Below are 18,785 nucleotides of genomic sequence, written 5' to 3'. Positions count from 1 at the left end.
CCCAATACACATTAAGCACATTTTGGCTAAAATTTACAATTTTGGCAGGAGAAACAGACCATCTCTGGTGGAAGAAGTGGCAGGAAAGAAGACCAAACAACCATTAGCGCCCTGGGATTGCGCAGCGGGGAGCAGATAGTGTGACAGAGGGAGCAATCTCCATCTGCTGAATTTAAACATACCTATCATTTGTCTGGAACCTAGTTATATAACTTTCTACATAAAGGGTAGAAAAGTGATATGTCTGCCTGCTGGTGGTCTCAAATCTGTATCCTCCACTGTTCATGAGAAAGGATCCAATGTCCTACTTGAATGAACACACATGCTCAATCACTACACAGTCCAAAGAGGGAACACTGTACCCTAGTGCTCATGAATGGCGGGGGCCCAGCTGGGAAGCCCATCTATCAGACTAGCATTCTCTAGCCAATGGGTTTCTGATAAGTGTCCAATTGCCGGCGGCCTCACTGTTGGGACCTTCACCATTGACTTGTACAAGGGTCCCTTGTGCCCTGTTTGAATGGAGCGCGCTAGTCAAGTGTGAATGCTGCTGCTTTATTTCCAGTACTATAGTTTAAGAAACTAGACAAGCACATGGCCCGGCTATCTCCAGCAGTTGCATAGACTTTGAATGTTTGAACCCCTATTTACACAGGGTGCACGGACCCCAGTGCTTCTGACCGGCGAGGTCCCAGTGCTGGAAACCTCATTGGGTAATCGCCTACTCCATAGCCAATAGATATGTTTTCAGTCTGGGAGTACCCTTTTAATACTAATAGATGAGTAGCCACATTGTAACATCACTAAATTCACTTTGTAAAAAGTTGTGATGAGGAGCACAGATTACCCAGGAATCACTGCCACATGGATATCTCAGGAGAACATACCTGCCACAATTCCTTCTGGTGGATTGAGTGTTAGCTCTGAAATAAAAACAGAAAAAAACAAAGTTAGATCACAATAGCAACAGAGAAAAAATAAAATAAAAAAGAGGAGTCAGGATTTTATATGAAGGTTCTAGATGTGCTCGTGGACAGGTTTAACTGGCAGCCAAACATTACACTGTTTTGTCCAAACTGTCTCTTCAGAGAGACAGGCTAGAACTCTAGCGCCACCTATAGAAAATAGCAATCCTAAAAGTCAATATCAACCCTCTAACGAGCCTTGTTACATGACTTAGGATAAAAGCCAAAACCAAAATCTCAATTTGCAGACACCGTGTTTCAGGGTACTGCCCCTCATCAGTGCAAAGTGTGAGATCTGGTTTGGCTAGGTGACAGGCATCCGACTGGGGTTCAAGGGATAACTTTTCTCCTAGCGGAGAGTGACATGTCAAGCCTGACATGCCAAGGTGAGAAGACTTAAGCCTTACAATGCTCCTCTGGGAATTATGCACTTGGTCTCTTCAGAGAGGAAGAGGACTAGAACTCTAGCGCCACCTATAGGAAGTAGCAATCCTAAAATCCAAGATCAACCCTCTAATGAGCCTTGCCACATGACTTAGTATAAAAGCCAAAATCAAAATCTCAATATGCAGCACACTATTGCTATCCTTGCTTGTATGTAGTTCATGGCAATTCTCTATAAAGAAACAGCTTTAGGGTCATGTGCCCAGCAGATGGAAAGTGGGAACCCGTGGCACACAGATAGTCCATCCACTGCTTACTTATACATGGGAATTCCAAGCAAGTCCCACTGACAGCTACGTGCTTCACTGTCCTGTTCTCATCGGTAGGACCCACATACATGTACCCTATACTTATGGCATATCTTGTCCATATATGTGCAGTTAGGGTGATCACCACTTTATGGAGCAGATCGCCGCACACTGCAATCACACATGAACTGGATGTCCACAATTCAGTCCCTTATGGTGGGAGAAAGCAGGGCTGTGGAGTCGGAGCCCATTTTGGTGGAGTCGGAGTCATGGAGATTTCGGAGTCAGAGGTCTGGCTTACCGACTCCACCGCCCTGGGAGAGAGTAACACTATTTTCTTATGAAGAAATATCAGACCACAGACACCAATGCACATATTACAGTGAGGCATCAGATTCAGCATCCCATAGAGGTTAATGTCCTCCTCAAAGCAAGTGGTTCCGGACCAGTTTCCTGCCAAACGTCAGAAATAGGAATGAAGATAAAGGAGGCTATGGCATGTGTTCTCTGCCCATGTGAATATAGAAATATATGTGAATAATTGGACGGGATAAAATGAATGACCATGTTCTATTCATACTGCAGTACCTTTCCCTACATAGAAGCGCAGGTACAGGACTGCTGTCATACAATGTCTCTGGGTCACGAGCTGGGAGGGAATGGACGGATTTCAAAGCCTTGTGTCTACTCTCCAAACCACATCCCATTTGTAATTACTATCCTGAAGTGCCTTGTTTACATGCATTATTAGCCGAGAGCTCTTTGTGTTTCTGCGGTTTCTTGCGTTCAGACCTTTAGCCAGCTTCTTTGAAGTTCGGCTTTTCGTGACTTAATGGCCAAGGAGCTGAGCAGGGAATGGATACACAGGCAGGGTGAGGAGCCGTACAGTCAGCTGTTTGTCAGCCAGCTGCAGGACATGAGTGCCAGACCGCTGACTCAGAGGTGCCCAATAACAAGGCTGGACACTGATGTGCTGCAGCAGATGGGGGCTCTTCAGATATGGAGCAGCAGTCCGTAGCAGACCACCGACATGAGTCAGCCTCTTCATCACAATCCTGTCCCATGCTGCACCCTCCACACAACTGACACACTCACAAACACGACAACGTGGAAATCACTGCAGATTCTTTAAGCAGGCTGTACAAAAAATGACATTTATTATCCCACTTAAAAGCGTAAAGCCGAATATACATGAAGATGTCTAAAAATCTATAGTTACATAGTTCTGCCATTACCTTGTATTAAAAAAAAGAAGCTTTAAAAAATTAGTTTAAAAAAGTGTGGGGTGGAAATGTGAGACGACCGACCAAGTGTAATGCCCAAAAGGACAACCCTTGCCCACTACACGTATGGGCACAGTCATATATATGTCATTGTACATCGCTTTATCTGTTAATTTAATGAGAGAATTCCCAATAATCCATTGTGAGCAAATAATAATCTGTATCTTGTCCATAGCTCCTGTCACCTGATACATATATTTAGGGCATGTTTTTGCTACATTTGTCACATAGTTGGGTACGAGGCACAATAGGTCTCTGTAAACCATACTGACTGGATGCACCCCACCACAGCTGTCCATAGGGGCTGCAGTCCCACGTAGAGTTTGGCGCACAGGTACAGCGCGTCCGCGGTGCAGCGGCCGTGTGGTCGCTACATCAGAGTTACAGGGACCTTCTGCTGCCTGCTGACAGTCCACATTGGTATGAAGTTTCTGGCTAAGAAGCATAGTTTTCACAATAGGTTCCCGTACTGCACATTATTTAGTAAGCCTACTGCCATGTTCCATAATCATTAAATAGACAGCCTATTAAATTTAGGTCATGCAGTCAAAAAGTTAACTGTCTAAAGCAGGGGTCTTTCCTGTGGCTCCGGGGTCCACGATGTGGGACTCGCGGCTGTCTGCCGGCTCAGTGCATTAGCGCCAAGTCTCGGAAACAGCTATGTAGAGCAGGTCTCCAGGTGGTGACTTTTGTAAGTAGCCCCGCACCGAAGAGCAGATCTGGATGTGTGTACACTGGCACAGGGTAAATATGGTACGCGGGAAATATGAGGACACTGCCAGTTAGAGGGCTGCTGAAAGGGAACCCGTCAGCAGGATTGTGCACAGTAACCTACAGACAGTGTCAGGTCAGCATCATTATACTGATTACAATGGTACCTGGTGATGAAATCCGACTTGTGGTTGTTAGTCTTTATTTTCAGTTTTGAGTTAATGATATGCTCATGCCTCGTACATATATTCAGTATGTAACCTAGGGGGCAGGTCAGTGAGGGATCAGTGACCTATCAGCAGTGTGCATTATGGATACCTAATCAGAGCACCATATGAACCCCCCACAGGCCGCCCCGGGGCACGGGCATATCATTAACTCAAAACTGAAAATAAAAATTACACAACAACCACAAGACGGATTTCATCACCAGGTACCATTGTAATCAGTATAACGGCGCCGACCTGACACTGTGTGTAGGTTACTGTGCACAATCCTGCTGACAGGTTCCCTTTAAAAGTGGATGCGAGTGTTGTGAGTGTACTTGATGTGAAAATACCAAATGGGGGAAAGGATGAAACCCATTGATGTATGTATACTGTGTATAAGGCCCTCCTATATAGGCAGTATATGGATATTGAGGCGTTCTCGGGGTGCCTTTGGCTACTATAACTATAATGGGGGACTCTAAGTGTCATTACTGAGGGGTGGGAAGATAGGGTGGGCCCTGGACATGGCTCACGACCCTCTGTGGCTCTCAAGGTAAGGAAGGTTGGGGACCAGTGGTCTAAAGCATGTTTGATCATACAACAAGTGCACACAGTTAACTAGACTGAGCAAATGTGTGTCACAGATGTACTAAGACAAAAATACGCAAAATTGTCAATTTTTCACTCAGAAAAAAAACAAATGATGCTTCATCCTTATTGGTATTCGCATGACGTACAGTCTTTACATGAACAATGGAATAAATAGTAAAGGGCCACATACTATTTCCTATCTTAATAACTGCAATGGATCCCAGAAAAACTCATGACATAAGGATGGTGACCCATGTGTGATGTTTTAGTTCCGCTCCTATTGACATATAATGGGCGAGTCTGATCTGACACAGAGATCTATGTAGTGCATGCTGTGATCTTCTACAAACCATCAGCCTGCAGGTAGAAACCCTCATGTAATCTCAGGGAAGAACACTGACAGAGGAGGTGCCATTAGCCAGATCAATACATGGGCCCTTGGCTGGCCAATAGCTCATCATAATCGCACCCACTCTGGAGGCGGGCCCCGTCACCTCTTGGGCCCTTGTGCAGTTGCACAGTTTGCACCAATAGTATGTCCGCCACTGTGGGAACTACAAATCACTTGTGTTGGTTAATTGTATGCCGTCCGTTTTGCATACGGACCGTAAACGGACTGATTATAAGCTCATCTGAATGAACGCTTCCAATGGTACGCGGAGAGCAGACTTATGCAAAGTTCTGATAAAGAAAACATGGCAACTTACGAGGTTCTACTCCAAAGCTGACACGTCCTAAGCTCCAAGGCTTCACACATCTGCTTAAAGTCTGCTAATCCATGGACAGGAAGGTTCTTTGTGACTGTAAGCCCCCCAATCCCATGATTCTTTCCGCCCACCCCGACTTTCCTACAGTCAAACTTTCACCCTAGGCAGAAGTAAGAAAAAGAAAAAAAATCATCAATGAAATATTCAGAATAAGAAACTTACCAAAAACCCCTGTTTCATTAACACCTAACACATCGCTGCTCATCTAATATACTGAGCTGCCATTTTATGTAGTCACAGACCATTTTTAACATACATCTGCTTTTTGGCAAGAGGGGTGACCAATACAACACCCCTCAAGTGCACATCATCCGGTGTCCTAGTCAAGCCTGGTAACGTAGCAAAATGCAAGTGTGGGGGATGTACTGCCACATAACCATGCGCACTTGTCATCCATGACCCTGGAAGAGCTGGGTGCACATTGCTGGTGGAATCGTAATGATTGCTGTATGTACCAGGAAATTCTCGAAACAGATAAAACCAAGAAAATAACCTACACGGGCTGTCCTGTTCACAAAAACATCCCAGAGGCTGAATCTGCAATAAAATGACACAAGTGCTGCCTCTCTGCCAGGGATTCTGTGACATCCTAAACATGACGCGTACAGCACATGACCAATACAGCCATTCACTAGGCTCAGTGGTGAAGCCACAGTGGTCGGCAGAAGACACCTGAGCTCAGTGATTGGCTGCACTGGTCAAGAGTTGTAGACAAAACATCACTGCCTCGGCCATGTCCATAAAGACAGTAGTGTAAAGGTGGTGTGTGCAGAAGACACCTGAGCTCAGTGATTGGCTGCACTGGTCACGAGTTGTAGACAAGACATCACTGCCTCGGCCATGTCCATAAAGACAGTAGTGTAAAGGTGGTGTGTGCAGAAGACACCTGAGCTCAGTGATTGGCTGCACTGGTCACGAGTTGTAGACAAGACATCACTGCCTCGGCCATGTCCATAAAGACAGTAGTGTAAAGGTGGTGTGTGCAGAAGACTGCTGAGCTCAGTGATTGGCTGCACTGGTCACGAGTTGTAGACAAGACATCACTGCCTCAGCCATGTCCATAAAGACAGTAGTGTAAAGATGGCGCGTGGAGAAGACTGCTGAGCTCAGTGATTGGCTGCACTGGTCACAAGTTGTAGACATCACTACCTCAGCCATGTCCATAAAGACAGTAGTGTAAAGATGGCGCGTGCAGAAGCCTGCTGAGCTCAGTGATTGGCTGCACTGGTCACAAGTTGTAGACATCACTACCTCAGCCATGTCCATAAAGACAGTAGTGTAAAGATGGCGCGTGCAGAAGCCTGCTGAGCTCAGTGATTGGCTGCACTGGTCACAAGTTGTAGACATCACTACCTCAGCCATGTCCATAAAGACAGTAGTGTAAAGATGGCGCGTGCAGAAGCCTGCTGAGCTCAGTGATTGGCTGCACTGGTCACAAGTTGTAGACATCACTACCTCAGTCATGTCCATAAAGACAGTAGTGTAAAGATGGCGCGTGCAGAAGCCTGCTGAGCTCAGTGATTGGCTGCACTGGTCACAAGTTGTAGACATCACTACCTCAGCCATGTCCATAAAGACAGTAGTGTAAAGATGGCGCGTGCAGAAGCCTGCTGAGCTCAGTGATTGGCTGCACTGGTCACAAGTTGTAGACATCACTACCTCAGTCATGTCCATAAAGACAGTAGTGTAAAGATGGCGCGTGGAGAAGACTGCTGAGCTCAGTGATTGGCTGCACTGGTCACGAGTTGTAGACATCACTGCCTCAGCCATGTCCATAAAGACAGTAGTGTAAAGATGGCGCGTGCAGAAGCCTGCTGAGCTCAGTGATTGGCTGCACTGGTCACAAGTTGTAGACATCACTACCTCAGTCATGTCCATAAAGACAGTAGTGTAAAGATGGCGCGTGGAGAAGACTGCTGAGCTCAGTGATTTCCTGCAATGGTCACAAGTTGTAGACATCACTACCTCAGTCATGTCCATAAAGACAGTAGTGTAAAGGTGGTGTGTGCAGAAGCCTGCTGAGCTCAGTGATTGGCTGCACTGGTCACAAGTTGTAGACATCACTACCTCAGTCATGTCCATAAAGACAGTAGTGTAAAGATGGCGCGTGGAGAAGACTGCTGAGCTCAGTGATTGGCTGCACTGGTCACGAGTTGTAGACATCACTGCCTCGGCCATGTCCATAAAGACAGTAGTGTAAAGGTGGTGTGTGCAGAAGACTGCTGAGCTCAGTGATTGGCTGCACTGGTCACAAGTTGTAGACATCACTACCTCAGCCATGTCCATAAAGACAGTAGTGTAAAGATGGCGCGTGGAGAAGACTGCTGAGCTCAGTGATTTCCTGCACTGGTCACAAGTTGTAGACATCACTACCTCAGCCATGTCCATAAAGACAGTAGTGTAAAGATGGCGCGTGGAGAAGACTGCTGAGCTCAGTGATTTCCTGCAATGGTCACAAGTTGTAGACATCACTACCTCAGCCATGTCCATAAAGACAGTAGTGTAAAGGTGGTGTGTGCAGAAGACACCTGAGCTCAGTGATTGGCTGCAATGGTCACAAGTTGTAGACATCACTGCCTCAGCCATGTCCATAAAGACAGTAGTGTAAAGATGGCGCGTGCAGAAGCCTGCTGAGCTCAGTGATTGGCTGCACTGGTCACAAGTTGTAGACATCACTACCTCAGTCATGTCCATAAAGACAGTAGTGTAAAGATGGCGCGTGCAGAAGACTGCTGAGCTCAGTGATTGGCTGCAATGGTCACAAGTTGTAGACATCACTACCTCAGCCATGTCCATAAAGACAGTAGTGTAAAGATGGCGCGTGGAGAAGACTGCTGAGCTCAGTGATTTCCTGCAATGGTCACAAGTTGTAGACATCACTACCTCAGCCATGTCCATAAAGACAGTAGTGTAAAGGTGGTGTGTGCAGAAGACACCTGAGCTCAGTGATTGGCTGCAATGGTCACAAGTTGTAGACATCACTACCTCAGCCATGTCCATAAAGACAGTAGTGTAAAGATGGCGCGTGCAGAAGACTGCTGAGCTCAGCGATTGGCTGCACTGGTCACAAGTTGTAGACAAAACGTCACTGCCTCAGCCATGTCCATAAAGACAGTAGCGTAAAGGTGGTGTTGGAGAGGTAGGAACTGCAGTACACAAGCAACAAGTGTTATTAGCAGATCCAGCGCGTGGGACATTTCTTTTTAGAACAGGACAACCCCTTTAAACAGTCATTTTCTTGGATGTCTGTTTACAGGACAACATTTGACCTCCTAAGCTGGACTAAGCTATTGTGTCCCAAAAGTCCAAAGGTTCGTGTTTTGGACTCCACTTGCCTCACTGCAGTGAATGGACACATCAGGGGGCAGGTTTGATCGTAACCTTATCATTATAAGCCCACGTGTATTAATATTCTACTACAAGAAACACTTCTAGAATGTATAGATCAATATCAATGTGGACCTGAAGATATGTCCACATGGTGACCTTCAGTGGAATTCATAAGTGTTGAGAGATGGTGACATTTATTAAGAGGTGTTATGCCACGCATACGGTACGGTGTATAGAGATGGACACATACAGCCAGATTCATCATTAGCAGGGTTTTTTTATTTTTATAAAGTTACTTTTCTTGTTTTATCGTTTTATCTACAGGTATTGAGTGATTATTATTTTTTGTGCCAATTCTGCAAAATGGAGCGTGTGGTTTATGATTTTTCTGCAAAATTAAAAATGGTTGTTTTTTTTTTTATCATTAACCTTTTTTGGTGACTTTTTGCAGCCAAAAAAGTTGCAAAATTTGAGCAAAAATTTCAAACTAACATAAAATCACTCAGCGAGGAGACTGGAGTAGATTCCTGCAAACATATGGAAACCCCAAATCCTCGATCACAATAAAGAACAATTAACAAAGAAAATGTGAATACATAAAACAGACTTTAAAAAAAGCTCAAAGCAAAAGAAAAGGAAAACATAAGAAAGACGCCAAAAACTAGACAGGAAAAATAGAGCACAAATGCATTAATGAAATGGGCCCATAGATTTGTAGGAAATACAGTCAGGTACAGATTTATTTGGACAAATTAAATGTCATTATTTAGCCCCTAAAAAATAGACGAACTGTGCAAAAAATGTGGCAAACTGCTAATGCTAATGAAATCCGAATGTCTATAGTTTGGATTGTCATGGATTTGAGTCCAATCTTTTGTACAGGAGTATGAAGGTGACATTCTGGAGATATGGTCACTGTCCTAATACTTCTGGACCCACCTAGAAGTCAGTAGGGCTGGAGGTCCGAGCCTTGTGCTGAGCAGCAGCCGCCTTCTCTAGAACAAGCTGTGGGGGGTAATGGACGCCGGTGACTCACAACACAGTGATAATCAATACCAGGCGGCCTACTGAGCACTTGTTTTTCCTTTGAGGTTTATATTAAACTTGTGACCCAGAAGACATGGGGCGAGACACTGCGTTATATCACATTACGCAGGAATAGGAATGGATGGGTCTGGGACTCAGGAACACAGGAAAACACTGCAATGGTGAGCATTTCTGGGGAGTCAGAGAAAAGCAGAACAGGCAGCGTCACCGCACGCACTATGCAAGACTGTAACTGTGTTATGGCGCCCCCTTTAGGTGATGCATATACATATATCTCATGGATACACAGTATTTAAAGAGATAGGGTATGTGCACACGATGCGTTTTTGCCCTGCAGATTTATCAAATCTGCTGTGGAAAAATCCGCAGTGGCCAAGAATACGTGTGCACATAGCCAGAAAGTTGTAATCATGAGCTAGTAACACCAACACATTTGGCAGCATGCAAAATAATTTCCACATTCTTCTGCAGCTTCAGGATTTAGCAAGATTTTAGGTCACGTTCAGTATTGGGTTACTATTTTACATCAGTATTTGTATTAAGCCACGTTCATATGTTCAGTATTGGGTTACTATTTTACATCAGTATTTGTATTAAGCCACGTTCATACGTTCAGTATTGGGTCACTATTTTACCTCAGTATTTGTATTAAGCCACGTTCATATGTTCAGTATTGGGTTACTATTTTACCTCAGTATTTGTATTAAGCCACGTTCATACGTTCAGTATTGGGTCACTATTTTACATCAGTATTTGTATTAAGCCACGTTCATACGTTCAGTATTGGGTCACTATTTTACATCAGTATTTGTAATAAGCTACGTTCATACGTTCAGTATTGGGTCACTATTTTACATCAGTATTTGTATTAAGCCACGTTCATATGTTCAGTATTGGGTTACTATTTTACCTCAGTATTTGTATTAAGCCACGTTCATACGTTCAGTATTGGGTTACTATTTTACCTCAGTATTTGTATTAAGCCACGTTCATACGTTCAGTATTGGGTCACTATTTTACCTCAGTATTTGTATTAAGCCACGTTCATACGTTCAGTATTGGGTCACTATTTTACATCAGTATTTGTATTAAGCCACGTTCATACGTTCAGTATTGGGTTACTATTTTACCTCAGTATTTGTATTAAGCCACGTTCATACGTTCAGTATTGGGTCACTATTTTACATCAGTATTTGTATTAAGCCACGTTCATATGTTCAGTATTGGGTTACTATTTTACCTCAGTATTTGTATTAAGCCACGTTCATACGTTCAGTATTGGGTCACTATTTTACATCAGTATTTGTATTAAGCCACGTTCATATGTTCAGTATTGGGTTACTATTTTACCTCAGTATTTGTATTAAGCCACGTTCATACGTTCAGTATTGGGTCACTATTTTACATCAGTATTTGTATTAAGCCACGTTCATACGTTCAGTATTGGGTCACTATTTTACCTCAGTATTTGTATTAAGCCACGTTCATACGTTCAGTATTGGGTTACTATTTTACCTCAGTATTTGTATTAAGCCACGTTCATACGTTCAGTATTGGGTCACTATTTTACATCAGTATTTGTATTAAGCCACGTTCATACGTTCAGTATTGGGTCACTATTTTACATCAGTATTTGTATTAAGCCACGTTCATACGTTCAGTATTGGGTTACTATTTTACCTCAGTATTTGTATTAAGCCACGTTCATACGTTCAGTATTGGGTCACTATTTTACATCAGTATTTGTATTAAGCCACGTTCATACGTTCAGTATTGGGTCACTATTTTACCTCAGTATTTGTATTAAGCCACGTTCATATGTTCAGTATTGGGTTACTATTTTACCTCAGTATTTGTATTAAGCCACGTTCATACGTTCAGTATTGGGTCACTATTTTACCTCAGTATTTGTATTAAGCCACGTTCATATGTTCAGTATTGGGTTACTATTTTACCTCAGTATTTGTATTAAGCCACGTTCATACGTTCAGTATTGGGTCACTATTTTACATCAGTATTTGTATTAAGCCACGTTCATACGTTCAGTATTGGGTCACTATTTTACATCAGTATTTGTAATAAGCCACGTTCATACGTTCAGTATTGGGTCACTATTTTACATCAGTATTTGTATTAAGCCACGTTCATACGTTCAGTATTGGGTTACTATTTTACCTCAGTATTTGTATTAAGCCACGTTCATACGTTCAGTATTGGGTCACTATTTTACCTCAGTATTTGTATTAAGCCACGTTCATACGTTCAGTATTGGGTCCCTATTTTACCTCAGTATTTGTATTAAGCCACGTTCATACGTTCAGTATTGGGTCACTATTTTACCTCAGTATTTGTATTAAGCCACGTTCATACGTTCAGTATTGGGTCACTATTTTACATCAGTATTTGTATTAAGCCACGTTCATACGTTCAGTATTGGGTTACTATTTTACCTCAGTATTTGTATTAAGCCACGTTCATACGTTCAGTATTGGGTCACTATTTTACCTCAGTATTTGTATTAAGCCACGTTCATACGTTCAGTATTGGGTCACTATTTTACATCAGTATTTGTATTAAGCCACGTTCATACGTTCAGTATTGGGTTACTATTTTACCTCAGTATTTGTATTAAGCCACGTTCATACGTTCAGTATTGGGTCACTATTTTACATCAGTATTTGTATTAAGCCACGTTCATACGTTCAGTATTGGGTCACTATTTTACATCAGTATTTGTATTAAGCCACGTTCATACGTTCAGTATTGGGTTACTATTTTACCTCAGTATTTGTATTAAGCCACGTTCATACGTTCAGTATTGGGTCACTATTTTACCTCAGTATTTGTATTAAGCCACGTTCATACGTTCAGTATTGGGTCACTATTTTACATCAGTATTTGTATTAAGCCACGTTCATATGTTCAGTATTGGGTTACTATTTTACATCAGTATTTGTATTAAGCCACGTTCATACGTTCAGTATTGGGTTACTATTTTACATCAGTATTTGTATTAAGCCACGTTCATACGTTCAGTATTGGGTTACTATTTTACATCAGTATTTGTATTAAGCCACGTTCATACGTTCAGTATTGGGTTACTATTTTACCTCAGTATTTGTATTAAGCCACGTTCATACGTTCAGTATTGGGTCACTATTTTACCTCAGTATTTGTATTAAGCCACGTTCATACGTTCAGTATTGGGTCACTATTTTACATCAGTATTTGTATTAAGCCACGTTCATATGTTCAGTATTGGGTTACTATTTTACCTCAGTATTTGTATTAAGCCACGTTCATATGTTCAGTATTGGGTTACTATTTTACCTCAGTATTTGTATTAAGCCACGTTCATATGTTCAGTATTGGGTCTCTATTTTACCTCAGTATTTGTATTAAGCCACGTTCATACGTTCAGTATTGGGTCACTATTTTACATCAGTATTTGTATTAAGCCACGTTCATATGTTCAGTATTGGGTTACTATTTTACCTCAGTATTTGTATTAAGCCACGTTCATACGTTCAGTATTGGGTCACTATTTTACATCAGTATTTGTATTAAGCCACGTTCATATGTTCAGTATTGGGTCACTATTTTACATCAGTATTTGTATTAAGCCACGTTCATATGTTCAGTATTGGGTTACTATTTTACATCAGTATTTGTATTAAGCCACGTTCATATGTTCAGTATTGGGTTACTATTTTACATCAGTATTTGTATTAAGCCACGTTCATACGTTCAGTATTGGGTTACTATTTTACATCAGTATTTGTATTAAGCCACATTCATACGTTCAGTATTGGGTTACTATTTTACATCAGTATTTGTATTAAGCCACGTTCATATGTTCAGTATTGGGTTACTATTTTACATCAGTATTTGTATTAAGCCACGTTCATATGTTCAGTATTGGGTTACTATTTTACATCAGTATTTGTATTAAGCCACGTTCATACGTTCAGTATTGGGTTACTATTTTACATCAGTATTTGTATTAAGCCACGTTCATACGTTCAGTATTGGGTTACTATTTTACATCAGTATTTGTATTAAGCCACGTTCATATGTTCAGTATTGGGTTACTATTTTACATCAGTATTTGTATTAAGCCACGTTCATACGTTCAGTATTGGGTTACTATTTTACATCAGTATTTGTATTAAGCCACATTCATACGTTCAGTATTGGGTTACTATTTTACATCAGTATTTGTATTAAGCCACGTTCATATGTTCAGTATTGGGTTACTATTTTACATCAGTATTTGTATTAAGCCACGTTCATATGTTCAGTATTGGGTTACTATTTTACATCAGTATTTGTATTAAGCCACGTTCATATGTTCAGTATTGGGTCACTATTTTACATCAGTATTTGTATTAAGCCACGTTCATACGTTCAGTATTGGGTCACTATTTTACATCAGTATTTGTATTAAGCCACGTTCATATGTTCAGTATTGGGTTACTATTTTACCTCAGTATTTGTAAGCCAAAACCAGGAGTGGAACAATCAGAGGAAAAGTATAATAGAAACATATGCACCACTTCTCCATTATTCACCCACTCCTGGTTTTGGCTTATAAATACTGATGAAAAATACCAACCAATACTGAACATGTGAATGGAGCCTATGGGAAATGACACCCAGATGCATGGTTATTGTTGTTTCTGACAACCCAACATTATTGCCCATTCTTAACCCACTACTCCCCACCTCCCTGGTCTGGCACTGCCTGAACACTGACTGCATCACATCACAGCTGGGGAGAGCAGCTGCAATCTGCCCATCATACCGGAGAGGATACTCCTCAGCCAATATTTCGCATGGTTTAGGAATGGGTTATACTACTCTTGGCTTTAGGGTAGCAATACTTCTTAAACTTCTGCTGTGGCTTTATTTTGTGGGTTGCTTTCTGTTCAATCTACCTGGATAACTGAGTGATCTAATGAGCAATTAAAGTATACAATCACGGCTCTATACTGTGCTCAGGCTTCGTTCACATATGTGATAAGGCTTCCATCACAGGTTCTGGCATATTCCAAGAGACAAATAGTGCAGTATTTTCTTCCACAACAGAAACCAAACGTGATGAATTCAGCTCCGCATCATGGCTTCTATTTGTAATGCAAAACTGAACAGTCTCAGCAATCTTAGGCCCCTTTCACACATCATTTTTTTGCCGTCAGTCACAATCCATTAGCTTGACGGATCCGACAGATTGTGAAAACCTGATGCGACGGATTTGTTTTTTTGACGGCCCATAGACTTCCATTCGAGCAAACGACGGACAGCGACGGTTCCGTCACTGTCCGATTTTTCGACACACACAAAAAACGTTAGGCCCTTTTAACACATCAGTTTTTTGCCATTAGTCGCAATCCGTCGAATTTTGAAAAAAACGAATCCAGCGATTGATGCCGCCAGATCCGTTTTTTCTCATAGACTTGCATTAGCGATGGATTGCAATGGATGGCCTCATGTTTCATCCGTCGTTTGCCGGATCCGTAGAAAATTGTTTGTCCGGCGGCCGGAGACAACGGACAAAGTTTTTTGTGTACATCAAAAAATCGAGACAGCAATGGACATTGTGCAATTTGATCACTGTTTACTCAGAATCTGCACATCAGATTTGGTCTGAATGTTCTTGGTCTTGTGACCTTCACCAGTCTGACGGCCAAGCTTGCAGAATGTAGGACTAGTCTGGAACAGCTTAGTGTATGGCCATGTAATTGGAAATGGTAACACAACCTAAATCTAAAGCACTATATGGCCATACACTGGACTGTTCAGACTAGTCCTATATTCTGAAAGCTTGGCCATCAGATTGTAATGAATTCTGAAGACAGTAGCAAGACCGGACACGTGCACGGAAACGCTGATGTGCCGCTTGCAAATAAAAGACTCATCAAATTCAACTGTGCACAGAGCATTACATTGTAGATGTGAGAAGTCGATTACATACAAGTCTAGGTTTTTCTACATTCTGTAGCTAAGTCACTGGCAAAGAATTTGAGGGGAGGTATGTGTCACCGAGGTTATTAGCTTCAGTGATATGAACCTAGAAAAATGCTCCAGCACACTAAGTGTTGAGAGGGGTTAATCGGCCATGTTTAGGGCTAGGTTTGATGAACAGCTGTAGAATGGGTAGGATGATGTTCACCATAATCTCCACCCCAGGGTGGAGTCCAGAGGATAAATACACAGCCTTCTGGCTCATTTAGTGTTTGGTGTGCCTGGAGATGGGAGCTCCAGAGCGATGTATGTGGGTTAGGAAAGTGGAACCATTTTTCCTGTTTGTTTCTGGAGAAGGCGGATCACCGTAGCAACACGGACTATGTCATTTGTTTTCCTGTTCGGCAAGAAAAGCTGAGTTTGTGTTGCTAACCCTGCCCTGGCTTATTACGTACTTCAATAAACCAGTGTAAAGTTCCTGTATCAACCTCTATGAGCGGCAGGCTAAGCCAATCAACCACAATTCTTAGATGAATGTAGCCAGGTAACTTAATATTTGATCCACAATCAGAAAATAACAGATTGGGCGTCATACACAGGGCAGTGAGATAATAGCTTACATTGTGACAATGACCCATTGCTGGGACTACCAAGAGACTGATACTTTCAATTGCACCACATACAGTGTGTACGGAAAGTATTCAGACCCCTTTAAATTTTTCACTCTTTGTTTCATTGCAGCCATTTGGTAAATTCAAAAAAGTTCATTTTTTCACATTAATGTACACTCTGCACCCCATCTTGACTGAGAAAAAAACAGAAATGTAGTAATTTTTACAAATTTAATAAAAAAGATGGGGTACAGAGTGTAAATTAATGAGATAAAATGAACTTTTTTGAATTTACCAAATGGCTGCAATGAAACTAAGAATGAAAAATGTAAAGGGGTCTGAATACTTTCCGTATCCACTGTATATGCTCCTTATGTAAGATGCAGGCCCTGTGCCCCCTGACGATAGGAGTTTTGCTCCCTCTCCTGCTGTTCTGGATGCCCTCCTCCATCATGAGATGGATCCTGTTCCGTCACCATGAAGAAGAGGGGCGCTGCTTCTGGAACAAAAAGAAGATCCCTTTTCCTGGGAAGATGAAAATTGCCTACGCATTTACTGAAAGTCTCGTTATCATAGAACATAATATTCTGACCGTGGCAGCTTTGTGTCTTGTTACCAAAGCTCAGATGTAGTTATCAGTAACTTGTCCAGTTCCTTCCATTCTGCATATCTCTGAATAGCACAAGTGCCTGAAATACTAAACTACCATTGAATTGAATTTGGCTTTAACACTGAATTATCCTTGAAGTCTCTTCTTTCACACAAGATGGTCCTGTTAAGATTGCCCTCTAAGCAGCTCATGATTCTTGGCACATGGGAAAGGATATGAGGGCAGCCCTCGCATTCATAGTTGGGTGAGGTCGCCATCTAGTGGCAGAACACTGGGAATCTAGGACGCTGGTTTATTTCAATTTCTGATGTTTCTGTGTTACAGACTCAATTGAGTTGAGCGCAAATATGAATTATTGAGCAAGTCAAATAGCTAATATGACCGTCTTAAAAAAGCTCTCCCAGGAAAATGTTTTAGCCCTACACCTTACTAAATACAGTGGGTGAAATATGTATCGAACACATCACCAATTTTCTAGATAAATTTATTTCTATTAATTTTTACCGCATCAGTGACAAGCCATCCAATCCACACAGGCAAAGAAATCAAACCATAGATGTCCGTGTGAAAAAAAAAAAGAATATGGGTGGCACTCACCGTCCCATAAAATCCAGTTTAATGAAACTGTCTAAAACATCCTCGGTAGGGGAGTCACGTGTGGAGTGAAATGGACGACGGACGTTTTGTGCAACTGCGCTTCTACGGGTCCTGGAGGAGAGAGGAAGTGACGAGGTCCATATACCCGGAACAGCTAAAGTCCCTAAAAGAGGGACTCCCCTACTGAGGATGTTGTAGATGGTTCAATAAGCTGGATTAATGGGACGGTGAGTGCCACCCTTATTCTTTGGTATTGTTTTTTTCTAGGTTGGCACCCGAGAGCCCGTGTACGGAGGTTTACAGGAACTTTGACCCCGGAATTGGGCATTTTGGCACAGGTGCAGATTGCTTTTCTCTTTGCATATGGACTTATACAAACCATAGATGTGCCTAAATTAAGTAATCGTATTCTGCGGACTATTAGACGTACTGGATAGTGATGAGCGGACGTGCTCGGATAACGTGTGATCAGAGCATGCTCATGTAATATGTTCGAGACCCCGCGGCTGCATGATTCGGGGCTGTTAGACCACCGCAACACATTCAGGGATGGCCTGTTTGTTAGGGAATCCCCACATGTGTTGCGGCTGTTGAAAAGACTCAAAACATGAAGCGAGGGAACATATTAATCAATGCTTAGGCACATCAGGGGTTCTCCAAAAGGATCATGGCGTCCGCTCTCGATTCCAGCCAATTTTGCATTCAAAAAGTCAAGTATTTCTCCTTCCCTGCTATCTGTCCAAACAGTGGTTCACCCCCACATATCACGTACTGACATGCTCAGGAGAAACTGCACAACACATTTTGTGGTCCACTTTCTCCTGATACCCGTGGGAAAATAAAAAAAAACTGGGTCTAAAGTAAAATTTTTGTGAAAAAAAGTTAAAAGTTTATTTTTTCCTTCCACATTGCTTCAGTTCCTGGGAGGCACCTGAAGAGCTTATGAACTTCTTGTATGTGGATTTGATCAGCTTGAGGGGTGCAGTTTTTAGAATGGTGTCACTTTTTGGTGTTTTCTGTCATACGGGCCCCTCAAAGTGACGTCAAATATAATGTGGTGCCTAAAACAAATTGTTTGGTAGATTTGATTGGGAAAATGAGAAATCGCTGGTCAACTTTTAACCCTTGTAACTTCCTAATTAAAAAACAAATTATGTTTTCAAAATTGTGCTGATGTAAAGTAGACATGTGGGAAATGTTATTTATTAACTATTTTGTGTGACAGATCTCTCTGGTTTAAAAGCATAAAAATGAAAGTTTAGGCTATGTGCACACACTGTGGATTTTGCTGCGGATCCGCAGCAGTTTCCCATGAGTTTACAGTTCAATGTAAACCTATGGAAAACAAAAAAAGCAGTGCACATGCTGCGGAAAAAACGCATGGAAACGCAGCGGTTTACATTCCGCA

General features: G+C 42.0%; 1 protein-coding gene across 2 annotated transcripts in view; it reads right to left on the bottom strand.

The window, feature by feature from the left end:
- The window catches only part of UBE2G2 (ubiquitin conjugating enzyme E2 G2), a 57,055-nt gene that overhangs the window by 23,150 nt on the left and 15,120 nt on the right, over window positions 1-18,785 (bottom strand). Inside the window, exons 2-3 of one of the 2 annotated variants that reach the window (XM_069733526.1) lie at window positions 5,159-5,318; window positions 888-923 (exon numbers count right to left, since the gene is read on the bottom strand). Coding sequence is in view for 1 of the 2 variants with exons in the window: in XM_069733525.1 (XP_069589626.1) it covers window positions 888-923 (36 nt within the window). In the remaining variant the exon portion in view is untranslated. The remainder of the gene's footprint in view (window positions 1-887; window positions 924-5,158; window positions 5,319-18,785) is intronic. The other variant, XM_069733525.1, reaches the window with a different exon arrangement.

The sequence above is a fragment of the Ranitomeya imitator genome, chromosome 7 (genome assembly GCF_032444005.1).
Source record: "Ranitomeya imitator isolate aRanImi1 chromosome 7, aRanImi1.pri, whole genome shotgun sequence".
Taxonomy (NCBI): domain Eukaryota; kingdom Metazoa; phylum Chordata; class Amphibia; order Anura; family Dendrobatidae; genus Ranitomeya; species Ranitomeya imitator.
Note: the sequence above shows the minus strand (reverse complement) of the source record. Positions and strands in the feature narration are given on the sequence as shown.